Source organism: Coffea eugenioides, chromosome 8 (assembly GCF_003713205.1).
Source record: "Coffea eugenioides isolate CCC68of chromosome 8, Ceug_1.0, whole genome shotgun sequence".
In the NCBI taxonomy this organism is placed as follows: Eukaryota; Viridiplantae; Streptophyta; class Magnoliopsida; order Gentianales; family Rubiaceae; genus Coffea; species Coffea eugenioides.
In genome coordinates this window covers 45,618,562-45,632,604 of record NC_040042.1, presented here as the reverse complement: position 1 = coordinate 45,632,604, position 14,043 = coordinate 45,618,562, and the positions used below count along the sequence as shown (strand labels likewise).

Below are 14,043 nucleotides of genomic sequence, written 5' to 3'. Positions count from 1 at the left end.
ATAATGCATTTCGGTGATGAATGTTGGCTATCAAAGAAGCAAAATGCCATTCAAGCATCTGAGCTCTAGCCATTCCTAGAGTGTTGTTCCATTTTTTTTTGGCCACATTTGAACCAGTTAATCTTGCTGCTGATGCTATCATTTTGGTAGGCAGGAAAGAGCAAGAATGAATTTAAAAAGTAGAGTAGGTGTTAAACCAATAACATTACGTGGACTGATAATGGTGCATCTTTTTCAGCAATCCCATTACGCGATGAAGAATTTCTACATAACTATTCGCTTAATGCGCTTGGAATTCGGGGTTTCCAATCACTTCCACGTCCTTCCACACTTTTAAATGACAGGAATTTTGATTCTCCTCCGCTGCCTGCCTGCCTGCCATTTTTGTTGGAAGACTAAGAGACTGTTTGGAACCTGAGTTTTTTGGGAGTTTGTCTAAAACTTTACTGTAGTGCACTGTAGAAGTTTTTAAAAAAATTTTGTAGAAGTTTTTGTAAGGTGAAAAACTTTTTTGTAGAAGTTTTTGAAATGTTACTGTAGACGTTTTTTGGATTATTTTTAGAGGTATTTTAAAAACATATTTTTGAGTATTTTATAATTTATAATTTATAATTTTTATATTTTTAAACATTTATGCATTTATAATACATTTATAAATATTTAGAAATAAATATATATATATATAAATATATAAATGTATTATATTATATATAATACGTAATATACATATATTTATAAATGTATAAATATATAATTAATATAAATGTATAAATTATAAATGAATATTATATAAATGTATAAATTATAATTTATAAATGTATATGATGATTATGTATAAATGTATTAATATAATTAATATAAATGTATAAATGTATTAATATTATGTATAAATGTATAATTAATATTGTTTATAATTTATAATTAATATTGTTTAAATATTTATATGCATTTATGCATTTATAATACATTTATAAATATTTATAAATAAATATATTTATATATTATATAAAAATATATAAATGTATTATATTATATATAATACATAATATACATATACTTATAAATGTATACATGTATAATTAATATAAATGTATAAATTATAAATAAATATTATATAAATTTATAATTTATAATTTATAAATATATATGATGATTATGTATAACTGTATTAATATAATTAATATAAATGTATAAATGTATAATTAATATTGTTTATAATTTTTAATTTTTATTGTTTAAATATTTATATATATTTATGCATTTATAATACATTTATAAATAAATATATTTATATAGGTATATAAAAATATATAAATGTATTATATTATATATAATACATAATATAAATATATTTACAAATGTAATAATTGTATATTATTATAAATGAATATTATATAAATATATAAATATATAATATTACGTATAAATGTATTAATATAATTAATATAAATGTATAAATGTATAATTAATATTGTGTATTAATATTATGTATAAATGTATTATATTATACATAATACATAATATAATTGTATATAAATATACATAAATATATATACATAAATGTGGAATATAAATAATATGTATTATATATATTAAATATTTAATATATAATATTTATATAAATGTATAATTACATATTTATATTAATATTAATTTATATGGTATATTATATTTATATAAAAATATATTTTAAATAAAATAAAATATTTATAATATGTTTAAATAAATATATAAATATATAATATTATAAATATATAATATATATAATAAATTTTTGAGGGTGAGGGACTCAAAAATTCAAAATTTTTTTTTGAGGCTACCGGCGGCGCCGGAATAAGTGACCGGCGCCGGGAGAGGTGGTGGAGGCGGTGTCTGGTGTGATGGGTTGGGTGAGGGAGGAAGAAAAGTTTTTGAGAAATTTTTTGTGTATAGATTTTTGAAGTGTGTAGGTAAAAAATTTTGAAAAGTTTTTTGGGGTTCATGTAGCAAAAGTTGTTAAAAAAACTAATAGCTAAAAAACTTGGTAAAAAACTAGGGTGCCAAACAGGCCCTAAATTGTGCTCTATTAGCGGGTCAATTTTTATTGAGATTCCCGTCTAGCGGCTACAAGTTTGAAAATTTTGTATCATGAACTCCTCTCCATCATTTTTATACTTAGTAGTCTCTTATACACAGTCTCTTTAGACTTCCCTCCTTATAGAGTAAGATAGATTAAATTATAGAAATATTATCATCGCCGTAAAAAAAAAAAAGAACTCCTCTCGTACAAAATTTTGTATTATGAACTCTCTCATTCCTTCAAAAAAAAAAAAAAAACTCCTCTCATCAAAAAAAAAAAAATTTTTTGGGTTAGACGTGTAACTATCCACAACTAAAGAATAGAGAATAATTCACCTGTTAAATGTCTTGGATGTCTTGTGGTATTCTAACCCCGATTTATTGTACCTTTACTTACAACATTTCTAGACACTTACTTCACTTTTTTTTTTTCCATTTTCTAAAAGAATCAACATTTCAGTCACAAACTCTTGAATCAAAAGAAATGGAAATGAATAGTACGTATAGATTAAGCAAGGCGACTAGAGCTGTTAATCGAACCGGGTAGCTCGCGAGCCGAGCTCGACCCGGCTCGATAAGGGCTCGACTCGTTTAATAGACGAGCCGAGTAGGATCATTAGCGTCATTTCATTGTATATTTGATACTTTTACCTAATTCATTCTCCCGTTTCTAGCCCTAATTTTTTCTTTTCTCTTTCGGTCTTGCCTTAATGTTCATCTCCCAAACGAGCTCCAGCTCGAGTTTCGAGCTCGATAAGCTCGGCTTGATTTTGAACTCGAGTTTTCGATCGAATACACCGAGTCGATCTCGAACAGCTTGTGAAACTCGAATTACTAATTGAGTGAGCTCGAGCTAGCTCGATTAGAGGTTCGATGCTCGAGCTCGACTCGACTCGATTAACAGCTCTAGAGTCGAGCACCTAGTTTATCTTTCAGTGTATGATTGGCCCGTGTTGTACTTAGAATAACACACACGGTAAATTTGACTAATTGAGCATTCCATCTTTAGATATGGGGTGATTAAACAATTAACTCACAAATGATAGAAATTACTATAACTCAACAGCACTATAATTCATATTCCATCTTTAGTTATGGGGTGATTAAACAATTAACTCGCAAATGATAGAAATTACTATAACTCAACAGCACTATAATTCATATAAAGTGAAACTTGAATTTAGAAATTATAATTTCAATCTTGATCACTAGACAAACACTTCTCGTCTCGATTTATTGTATATCATATATCGAAGTTGCACTACATGCAGTAAAATTACGCGAAACGATGGATTTCTCAAAGGTATAAAAAGCCATTCAAGTAGTTGCAAATTTTCAAACAATAACAAACGTAAATTGGATTTACCTAATCAATATTGACGTTTGTTGAAAGAAAAAAAAAAAAAAAAGATAGCTCGAACACCATTTCCTAGCAAACGGGGCGATGATAGTGGCTAGCAAACGCAGACCAATGTCTATGTATTTGGCACCAATGATGCATTGCTCTAGTGCTCCAACACTTCATCGTCCACTCTTCTAGATGAAGTACAAAGGCAAAAACAAAATATATAGCAGATAATAATTTAAAAAAGGTAAGTGAACCTTTAATGCATTGCAAGTCACAAGAAAATTATTGAACAACAACTTTCTGTAAGCAAATTTTAATTAGGATAAAGTTACCAATTCATTTTTTTTCCCAACAATCGGTAACAATCAATTCATTTTAAATCTCGAACACTAAGTATCCAAAAACATATCCACGAGCCTATATGCACGCCATCATCAATCCTTAGGATTTGTATTTTCATTTTACTCTACAATAATTGGTTGTGATTTGAGATAACTCTTGAAATCGGTGCAATGTGCCTAAAGTTAAGTTAAAAAGTAGTAAAAATTGAGAACAACTGTTAACTTATAAGAGTTCAAAATGTAATTATGGCTAGTGGTAGTAATAGGAGTCTTCCACTGATGAAAAATCAACAAGGAAAAGGAGAATAAAAGTTTTTATGTTGACATGATGCAACATTGGACCTTCATATTCATGAGAAGGTTAACCCTGATGAGAATCCAACTTCGTCAATATTGTTAACTACTTCAAGTAACCAAAACATATTTGAAGACATTACCTTGGAAGGTAGCCTACCACATCATGGAAAAGTATACAAGTAGCCAAAACATGTTGTCACTAGAAGAAAAAGCCAACCAAGAAAATTTTAGTTGCAAAGACTTACTATTATTCTTATTACCATTACACTTTTTGCACGTTTTTAAATTGACATTCACCAAGTATTTTTTGTGTTAAAAAGGAATTATTATCTGATAAAAATACACAAGAAAGATTTTGTTCAGACAATAAAAATGTGCCAATGATGATGATCACACCGGGTTATCCCTGAGCCTCCTTAGGTCCGCCCCCTCCTCCTTAGTGTAGAATAGATTAGATTATACAACAGTTGTCGTCTCCGAAAAAAAAAAAAGATGATCACAACACTAAAAGTTAACTACGGCCAATTGAGTGAAGGAAGTTGCATGTTAAGCCTCAGAGTAAAACGATTTTTTGCCAAGGATGGATTTTTGGAGATTCACTTCAGACGATCCATTCATTGTTCAGCATTATCATTTCTATCAATCATCAAAAGCTATTTTTCTCTCAACCATCCCAGAAATGTAACAAAATAACAATTAGACTTCGGGTGTTCCCAAAAGGGCCAGAACATTTCGGTCCAAATAAATAGGCGTCAAGACAGAGGTTCAGTGTTTGCAAGAATTGAATAGTACCATATGATTAAAGAAAACTTTATAAATTCAAATGGAAAAAAAAAATGTCGTAATATGTAATGTCAAAAAAAAAAAAAAAAAAGGAACCTTTTAACACCATCTTATACTTACAAAGCCAGTCCTTTCCTCTGTTTTCTTTTAATCAGTTTTTCGATAGAAAAAGATACCCTGAAAACTAAATAATTAAGGATTTTTTTACAAAAAAAAATAAAAAATAAAATCGACAGGCATGGTTCAAAGATTCATTTGCCCAAGAACGTCTGAAGACATACTATTAAAATTTTTTTAATAAAAAGTATTCTAAATATAAGTGAGATTACGAGTCATAATTCTACTCCCCTTTTGTATAAACAAAGTCGTATAGTGTTAGCATGAAAAAATAAATCAGAAACTAATCTATTAGACTGTGTAAAATTATGTGGCTAAGTTTTCTCTATCCCCTATTATTCGTTATATACCAAAAAAAAGAGAGAAAGAAACTGTAAAACAGTAAAAAAGCTACGCTTGGGTGATGGCCTCTGCACGATGCTGGAGTAGCTCACTCGCTACCTGTTCGATGTCTGAACCGCCCCCCTGAGAATAAAATATTTATTAATTCCTTCTCTCTTTCTTTTCTTCGCTATCGCATTTATATACACTTCACAGGCCTACCTATATATACAGCACACGCATATCCCTCACTGCTTCAATTCCCAAAACCTCCAACCTAAGAAAAAAAGAATACAACAAACCTTCGGCGGAGAAAGGAAAAAAAGAAAAAAGAATCGACCATGTCTTCCCCAAGCAAGCGCAGGGAGATGGATTTAATGAAGCTGTAATTCAATCAAAAGTTTTTTTTTTTTCTTTTTACTTATTTTCTTTTTCATACTTTTTTGGGGTTTTCCTTTTTCGGCCTTGTATTGATTTTAATGGGTTTTGTTTGTTTCCTAGGATGATGAGTGACTACAAGGTGGAGATGATCAATGATGGCATGCAAGAATTTTATGTGGAATTCCATGGACCTAAAGACAGTAATAATCCTTCCTTTTCTTTTTCTTGTTTTCTGATTTTTTCCCACTTATTTAGTGCATCGGACTGTAAATTTGAGCTGGGTTTGCAATTATTTTTCTGGGTTTTTTGTTGTTTTATCTTGGTTCTTTCTATTCATTCATATATTGGCTCAATCTTGGAATTTATGTTAGCTGAGATATCCTGATTTCAGCAAAATCTATATATTTGAATTAATGGGCCTCTTGTTGTCTAGCTCAATGTTAGTCATTTAGCTTAATTAAGATTGTTTTCATGTTTAATGTAGCTTTAGATTACTATTTGTTGCTGTTGTTGTCCTAAACTCTCTCGTAATTTGAGGGACTATGCAGCACAGTTGTTCACTGATTTTTCTTAATGAGGACAAGGTTCTTTAGTTGATTGCTTATGGGTGGACTTAAATAAATGGCACTATTTTCTTTTTCTTTTTTGGGGTTAATGTCACTTTTACTTCCTGCGGCTTGGTGGGTTCTTGTGGCAGGTCCTTATCATGGAGGTGTGTGGAGGATAAGGGTGGAGTTGCCTGATGCTTATCCGTATAAATCTCCCTCAATCGGTTTTGTCAACAAGATTTACCATCCCAATGTCGATGAAATGTGAGCTTGAGGATGTTACTGTCTCATAATTTACATGCTTACATGGCATCATTACAATAAATTTGATTTTGCTTTGCTTTTAAAGGCATGGGTTTAAGTGCTTTCTTGCATTGCATTACTCTTCTGTATGCAGGTCAGGCTCTGTTTGTTTAGATGTTATCAATCAGACATGGAGCCCCATGTTCGGTAAGTGTACTTGTTGCGTCTTTTTGTTGCATTTACCATTCCATTGTTTCAGCAACTGTCAGTCATTTCTATTTCTGTATCTAAGTGGAACAATAAGTTTGGATTTCTTCAACTTCGAGTACATTTTCCCCTGCTTTGCAGATCTGGTAAATGTCTTTGAAGTGTTTCTTCCTCAACTTCTTTTGTATCCCAACCCGTCTGACCCGTTGAATGGAGAGGCTGCTGCTCTTATGATGCGTGATCGAAATACTTACGAACAAAGAGTTAAAGGTATTAATTATTCATCTAAAACCTATGAAAATTATGAAATGCACCATCTTAGTCTTCCTTAAGGTGTCGCCTTCAGCTGTGATCATGTGTAATCTTATCGATTAAAAATTGATTAATGTGTACTTAGTTGCAGAAAATATATCCTCATAAGGACAGGCTTAAGAGTAAGAAGATGCTTGGTTGGTGGAAGAAAAGGCTTAGTTAATGAAAGACATGATACTCAAAACTTCTTTTGCCACAATGTGCGGGGGAATTCTTGATCATTGAGCTATTTGTCAATGAAAGTTACTGTGGTTGAAAGCATCTTCTAAACAATAAAAGAGTTGGGACAGGTATTAATATAGACTGAAACTGATATGTTCTGGAAAATCTAGTGTGTGGAATAATTGAGAAGCATCATTATACTAGTCAAGGACATGAACCATCGGACGAACTGGATATAGCCCCATTGCCCCTTCACTTAAATCCTTGTGAATCTCTGTTGTTCTTGTGCATTTTTGCCTTTCTTATATTTCAGAAGCTATAGACTTCAGAAGATTATTGGCGCTAATGAGGCGCTTTAAAGGCCATTTATGTGAAGGGGACAAAGGCCATTTATGTTCTATTGGTATGTCATTATGAGCATTAACAGTGACTGACTTTTACCTGAGCATCTTTATTAGTGAACAAACAAAGTCTTACCACTTTAAAGGCCTTCTTACTCCTCCTCTGCTTCTTTCTTTTTTTCCGTATGTCACGGGAGGGGGCCATTTTGTTGTTGTGTGGACTTGTGTCATCAATGGCTCTGGTCTTACATGACCTTCGCTTGTGTCTTGCTTGACTGAAGAATTTGAGAATCTGCAAATTTTTAATGGACGATTATGTGTTGGTAGCTAAGCCTTCTGATAAGTTGCTGATGGAATTGATATCCATGGAACTAAAATACTTGTCGTTGGCAAGCGAGAGGTTATTTACATGGTAATAATGCTTATATGTGTATGAGCAATATCTTTTGCAATAACTTTTTGTCACCAATTTTCATATTATAAAACTGGTGTTGACATACCGTATTCTTTTAGAGTACTGTGAAAAATATGCCAAGCCAGAGGATGCTGGTGCTGCACCTGCAGAAAAATCTAGTGATGAGGAGCTGAGTGAAGATGAATATCCCTCCAGTGATGATGAGGAAGTAGCTGGCAAAGCTGATCCTTGAGGGAATGAATCTAATGACATCTTTAACTGTGTGTCTGTACATGAATAAGTCTAATCATATCAGAGTTTCATTTGCTGGATGAATTGGTGATGCTTGTGTTTGAAATTTGTACCATTATTGTTCATATTGATTCATTCTGGCTTATAAAAAATTTGTTTTGGACTTAACGCAGCCTGGCTGTTTTATTAACCTATTTCAGTTTCTTTGCGAAATCATTTCTTTTTGGTGTGGATGTTGGTTTTCCTCTTTTCTTTTTCTTTTTTGGATGTTGCTCTTCAATTGATGAAAAGAAGGCATACAATTGCACCTTGCACAAGATATCCAACGCGATAATGGTTTAATTCTATGTTGGAATTGAGGTCATTAAAGTTTGATTTAAAAAAAAAAAAATCAATTTCGATCATCAGCTTTATTGAACAAAAATCATTCTATGTTTGGGCAATGGTCGCCCATGAGACCTTGGTCAAGTGGTTAAAATTGAAACTCCAAAACTAAAAGTTTTGAATTTAATTCTCATTATATGCGTGTGTGTGTGTGTGTGTGTGTGTTTTTTTTTTTAAATTCTTCTCACTTTTGCGTTTGGTTTGTTAAATTGTACTACTCTCCCATCATTGTGGGTTATAAATTTGGCCCCCCAATTGTTCCGGCAACACAAATTTAATCGCGAAAGTATTAACCTTTGGCCAAGTTAGTCCATTGCAGAATGAAGCAAGAAAATCATTAGAAAGAAAGATGATTTCAAGGGACTGGCTCAATTTTGAACAAAAAAGATGCAGGAAAAAGAACCTAGTCAAATTTGGTTGTCACTAGATCAATTCTAAGAAGCTATTGGCAACTTAAGATGATAATGACGAGGAGAAATGCCAAATTATCGTAAATTTCAACTACTACTGCCATGACGCAGAATATGGCTTGGTAACCCAGAATGGTAGCTGTCAGGAACTGTTATTTGTAGTGGTATGCGTTTTATTCAATAAGGCATGCGTTTAATCAAAACGGTGTCGTCCTACTTGAAACGGTCTGTTAGTCATTAATTGTAGTTAGTTGAGATATTTTTGCATAAAACCCTGGATTGTAACAGAAATGGCAATTAAGATCAGAATCAGTTAATCTGTTTCTCTTTCTCATTCCTGTCCGGATATTCTCTCTCTCTCTCTCCCTGTTTCATTCCCTCTCCTTGTCTTCTTCTCGTCTCAAAACCCCTAATCCACTTGGATTCCGGTGAAGAATTCTGGCCAAGGAACCTCAGATCCTGACAGTTGGTATCAGAGCAGCCGATCCTTGGCTGCTGTGACACTTCCATGGCTGAAAACACTAGGTACCGATCGTTGGAGGAGCAACTTAAGAAACAAGAAAGCAAGCTTCAGGAGCTGGCAGAAACCATGGCCGTCCTTCAGACCTCCGGCCACGATGAATTACAACGGAAGCTGCATGTTGAAATCGAACAAAGCAATTCAAGGTTGGAAGCTGTCGTAGGGACCTTGGATCAGAAATTCAGTAAAATGGAGCAAAAGCTTAGTACGCTGCTGAAGGTGATGATGAAGGAGAAAGGAGCAACGGATAGTGACGGCGGAACGTCGGAGCCACTCCTACCGACTCCTCCTCCGCATTTGAGGCTGACATCTCCCACGAAACTGCCGAATCATCAGCCAGAATATGGAGCGCGAATGCATCTGCCTAACTTGCCTAGGATGGAGATACCAGTATTCTCTTCTGGCAATCCTAGGGAGTGGTTGAGGAAATGCCAGAAGTACTTCCTGAATTACCAGGTTCCTGCGAAACAGAAGGTAGATTTGGTTGAGATGTTCTTAGAAGGAAAAGCTGACAATTGGTTTCAGGGGGTGAAACTTGCTAGACCTGAGTTAACCTGGGAGGAGTTTGGGGAATTGTTGTGTGAACGGTTCTCGGGGAAGGGGTCCCTGGATGTAGTGGGAGAATTCAACAAATTGCAGCAGAAGGGGACAGTTGAAGAGTATGAGGAAAAGTTTGAAGAATTAAAAACGTTAATGCTGATCCGAAATCCCAGATTAGATGAGTCTTATTTCATTTCCAGTTTCATTAGTGGCCTCAAGGATGAGATCAAGACCATGGTTAGGATGTTTAAACCTCACTCCTTGCCGAAGGCATTTGAAGTAGCTGAGTTGCAGGAATATGCTCTGGAAATCCAATCTAAACAGTCTAAACCTCCTGCCAAGGTCGCTCTGGAATCCAAGTTTGGTATGTACAGGAATCAGGCAGGTAGTCATAACCAGTCTAATGCATACAAATTACCTGCAGTTACCCCTAATATCAGGAAGCCGGAGTCATTACACAGGGAGGTTGGCAGAATTTCGGCGGAGGAAATGCAGTACAGAAGAAAACACAATTTGTGTTACAGATGTGGGGAGAGGTTTGGGGTAGGACATCAGTGCAAACCTGGCAGCGTGAACTGCATAGGTGTGGAGGAAGAGGAGGAAGCAGTCTTTGAGGATGCAATGGGGGAGCAAGATGAACAAACGGGCAGGGTGGGAGAGCTTGCAGAAGTGTCCTTGAATGCATTATCAGGTGCTCTCAGAAGGAAATCTATTATGTTGATGGGCAATATGGGTGGCCTACCAGTTAAGGTTTTGGTGGACACAGGGAGCTCTGATAGCTTCATACACCACAAGCTAGCCAGTCTACTGCACCTGCCTTACCAGACCGTGAATCCTTTCATCGTAACACTAGCAGATGGAACGGATATTACAAGTGGAGCCATCTGCCCCAAAGTAGCATGGCTGATACAAGATTATCAATTCCAATTTGACCTTAAGGTAATGGAACTGAGAGGATGGGACATCATCCTTGGGGTTGACTGGATGTGCCAATTCAGTCCTATCACCTTTGCTTTTCACACTCTCAGCATTGCCCTCAGCGACAGAGGGGAGCTACTCCATCTCCAAGGATTCATCAACCAGCCTACATTGGAGCTAGTGAGGGGGAAAGACCTCAGGACATTCATTCAGGAGAAACGAAGGGAAAGTGCAGCACTCCATATGGAACTAAAAGGGGACCGGTTGGGAGATGTTCCAGAACCAGTAGAGAGGGTCCTACGGCAATATCCCCAGGTGTTTGCGACGCCAACAGGCTTACCCCCAGAAAGGGAGCTGGACCATCAGATTAACCTCAAACCAGGGGCTGAACCCTTTAAACTCAAACCTTACAGGTATCCTCATTCCCATAAAACTGAAATTGAGAAACAAGTAGCTGAAATGCTTACCAATGGAATCATTGTACATAGCACAAGTCCATTTGCTTCACCTGTATTGCTAGTTAAGAAAAAAGATAACTCCTGGAGGCTATGCATAGACTACAGAAAGCTGAATGACCTGACCGTTAAGGATAGATTTCCCATTCCTAACATTGATGAGTTACTGGACGAACTGCATGGCACCAAATACATGACTAAATTGGATCTCAGAGCTGGTTACCACCAACTGAGAGTTAAGGCAGTAGATACTTACAAGACTGCTTTCCAAACACACCATGGACACTTTGAATTTCTGGTGATGCCATTTGGGCTAACCAATGCTCCAGCGACGTTTCAATCTTTGATGAATAGGGTATTTCAACCTTTTTTGAGGAAGTTCGTGTTGGTATTTTTCGACGATATCCTAATCTATAGCCCAACTTTAGAGTTACATGTACAGCACTTGCAAACTGTCCTCCAGGTCTTGGCTGACAACCAGCTCTATTGTAAGAAGTCTAAGTGCTATTTTGCTCAGACATCTGTAGAATACTTGGGACATGTGATTTCTGGTGAAGGGGTGAGTATGGATTCAGCCAAAGTTGATTGCATCAAGGCCTGGCCTACGCCTAACACCGTCAAGGAGTTGAGAGGATTCCTAGGATTAACGGGGTACTATAGAAGATTTATCAAGGGGTATGGGTTAATTTGTAAGCCTCTCACACAGTTACTGAAGAAAGAAGGCTTTGCCTGGGACCATAAAGCTCAGATAGCCTTTGAAGATCTCAAGAAGGCTATGACCACTGCACCAGTTCTAAGCATGCCCAACTTCGAGTTGCCTTTTGTAATTGAAACTGATGCCTGCGATGTGGGTATTGGGGCAATCCTAATGCAGCAGGGTCATCCCATAGCCTTCATCAGTAAAGCTTTATCTCCTCAAAACTTGGGACTGTCTGTGTATGAAAAGGAACTATATGCTTTGGTGCTGGCAGTCACCAAATGGAAGCATTACTTGGTCGGCCATCATTTCGTTATAAAAACTGATCACCAGGCTCTTAAGCACTTGTTGGAGCAACGGCTTACACATCCCTTGCAGCACAAGTGGCTCACCAAATTGCTGGGATTAGACTACGAGATTCAGTACAAGAAGGGTTCGGACAATGGCGCAGCGGATGCTCTATCCAGAAGGAAGGGAGACGAAACCGCAGACTACCAAGCCTCTGCACACCACTTGTGTGCCATTTCCTCCGTACAGCCAGCTTGGATGCAGGAGCTGGTTGAGAGTTATGATGGGGATCCAGAAGCTCAGCAGAAGATAGCTCAACTGCTCCTGGATTCTACTGCTGACCCGGATTACCATATGGATCAGGGGCTGCTAAGATTCAAAGGGAAATTATATGTGGGATCTGCCAACAATATCAGAAACAACCTAATCAAAGCTTTACACGATTCAGTCGTGGGGGGACATTCGGGCCAGAGGGGATGCTTACAGAGAATACAAGCTATATTTCACTGGCCTGGGATTAAGAGGGACGTCATTCAGTTTGTGCAATCTTGTGATATCTGTCAGCGCAATAAGCATGAAAATGTTCCCTATCCGGGACTATTGCAGCCTATTCCCATACCTCAACAGGCTTGGTCACATATTTCCATGGATTTCATCGAGCAGTTACCTTCATCTCAGGGATACGATACCATTTTGGTAGTGGTGGATCGCCTAACTAAATTCAGTCACTTCATAAGACTCACACATCCTTACATAGCTCAGCACATAGCCCAGGTTTTCCTTGACAATGTCTACAAACTACATGGTTTACCAGATTCCATAATTTCTGATAGGGACAAGATTTTTATTAGTAGATTCTGGCAAGAGTTATTCCACATGTTGGGGATTAGCCTACACTATAGTTCTTCCTATCACCCCCAGTCTGATGGGCAGAGTGAGAGGGTTAATCAATGTTTAGAGAATTACCTCAGGTGTATGTGCAGTGACCACCCTACTCACTGGAGTAATTGGCTACCCACGGCTGAACTCTGGTACAATACCAACTTCCATACCAGTCTGCAAATTTCCCCTTTTGAAGCACTGTACGGGTACAAGCCAAATCACATTCCTCTGGGACCATTTCATGACAGTATCATTCCTGCTGCAGCTAGTCTGGTACAGGCTAGACTCCAAGTGCTGTCTCTCATCAAGGAGAACCTAGCCAAAGCCCAGAATCGTATGAAGTTCTTTGCGGATAAGCACAGGACAGAGAGGACTTTACAGGTGGGAGATTGGGTATTCCTCAAGTTGCAGCCGCATAGACAACAGACAGTGGCCATTCGCAAAAGTCTGAAGCTCACTGCTAAATATTATGGACCTTTCCAGGTGGTGGCCAAAGTCGGAGCCGTGGCTTACAAGTTGTTGCTACCGGATAGAGCCCGAATCCATCCAGTCTTCCATGTTTCGTTATTAAAGAAAAGGGTGGGAAGCACACAAGCTATTGAACCTACATTACCTGCTTTAGATTCAGCTGACCAATGCTTGCTGAAACCTGAGAAAATCCTTAGGAGGAGGGTCACTATGAGGAATTCGGAGCCGGTTATTCAATATCTGGTTAAGTGGGATCATCTACCTGAATCAGAATCGTCATGGGAGGATAAGAGCTTCATTGACAGGCAATTTCCAAATTTTCCAGCTTGAGGACAAGCTTTGCCTTAAGAGGGAGGGATTGTCAGGAACTGTTATT

General features: G+C 36.6%; 1 protein-coding gene across 3 annotated transcripts; it reads left to right on the top strand.

The window, feature by feature from the left end:
• Positions 1 to 5,361: 5,361 nt before the first annotated feature.
• On the top strand, positions 5,362 to 8,277 carry LOC113781605 (ubiquitin-conjugating enzyme E2 5-like). Of its 3 annotated transcripts, none has more exons than XM_027327566.1 (7): positions 5,362 to 5,650; positions 5,767 to 5,846; positions 6,344 to 6,458; positions 6,592 to 6,644; positions 6,786 to 6,914; positions 7,787 to 7,871; positions 7,973 to 8,058. In XM_027327566.1, coding segments are annotated over exons 1-7 (507 nt in total). In that variant the 5' UTR covers positions 5,362 to 5,606; the 3' UTR covers positions 7,974 to 8,058. The 3 variants fall into 3 exon arrangements, with proteins under 3 accessions (XP_027183367.1, XP_027183365.1, XP_027183366.1); XM_027327564.1 differs by lacking the exon at positions 7,787 to 7,871 and adding an exon at positions 7,432 to 7,521 and having other exon boundaries at positions 5,363 to 5,650; positions 7,973 to 8,277; XM_027327565.1 differs by lacking the exon at positions 7,787 to 7,871 and having other exon boundaries at positions 5,371 to 5,650; positions 7,973 to 8,277.
• Positions 8,278 to 14,043: the final 5,766 nt, after the last annotated feature.

Excerpts from the sequence above, each read along its gene's own strand:
- LOC113781605 (XM_027327564.1), top strand. The coding sequence starts at position 5,607 with ATGTCTTCCCCAAGCAAGCGCAGGGAGATGGATTTAATGAAGCT. Across the intron at positions 5,847-6,343 it reads ATTCCATGGACCTAAAGACA|GTCCTTATCATGGAGGTGTG; the intron begins GTAATAATCCTT and ends TTCTTGTGGCAG. Across the intron at positions 6,459-6,591 it reads CATCCCAATGTCGATGAAAT|GTCAGGCTCTGTTTGTTTAG; the intron begins GTGAGCTTGAGG and ends TTCTGTATGCAG.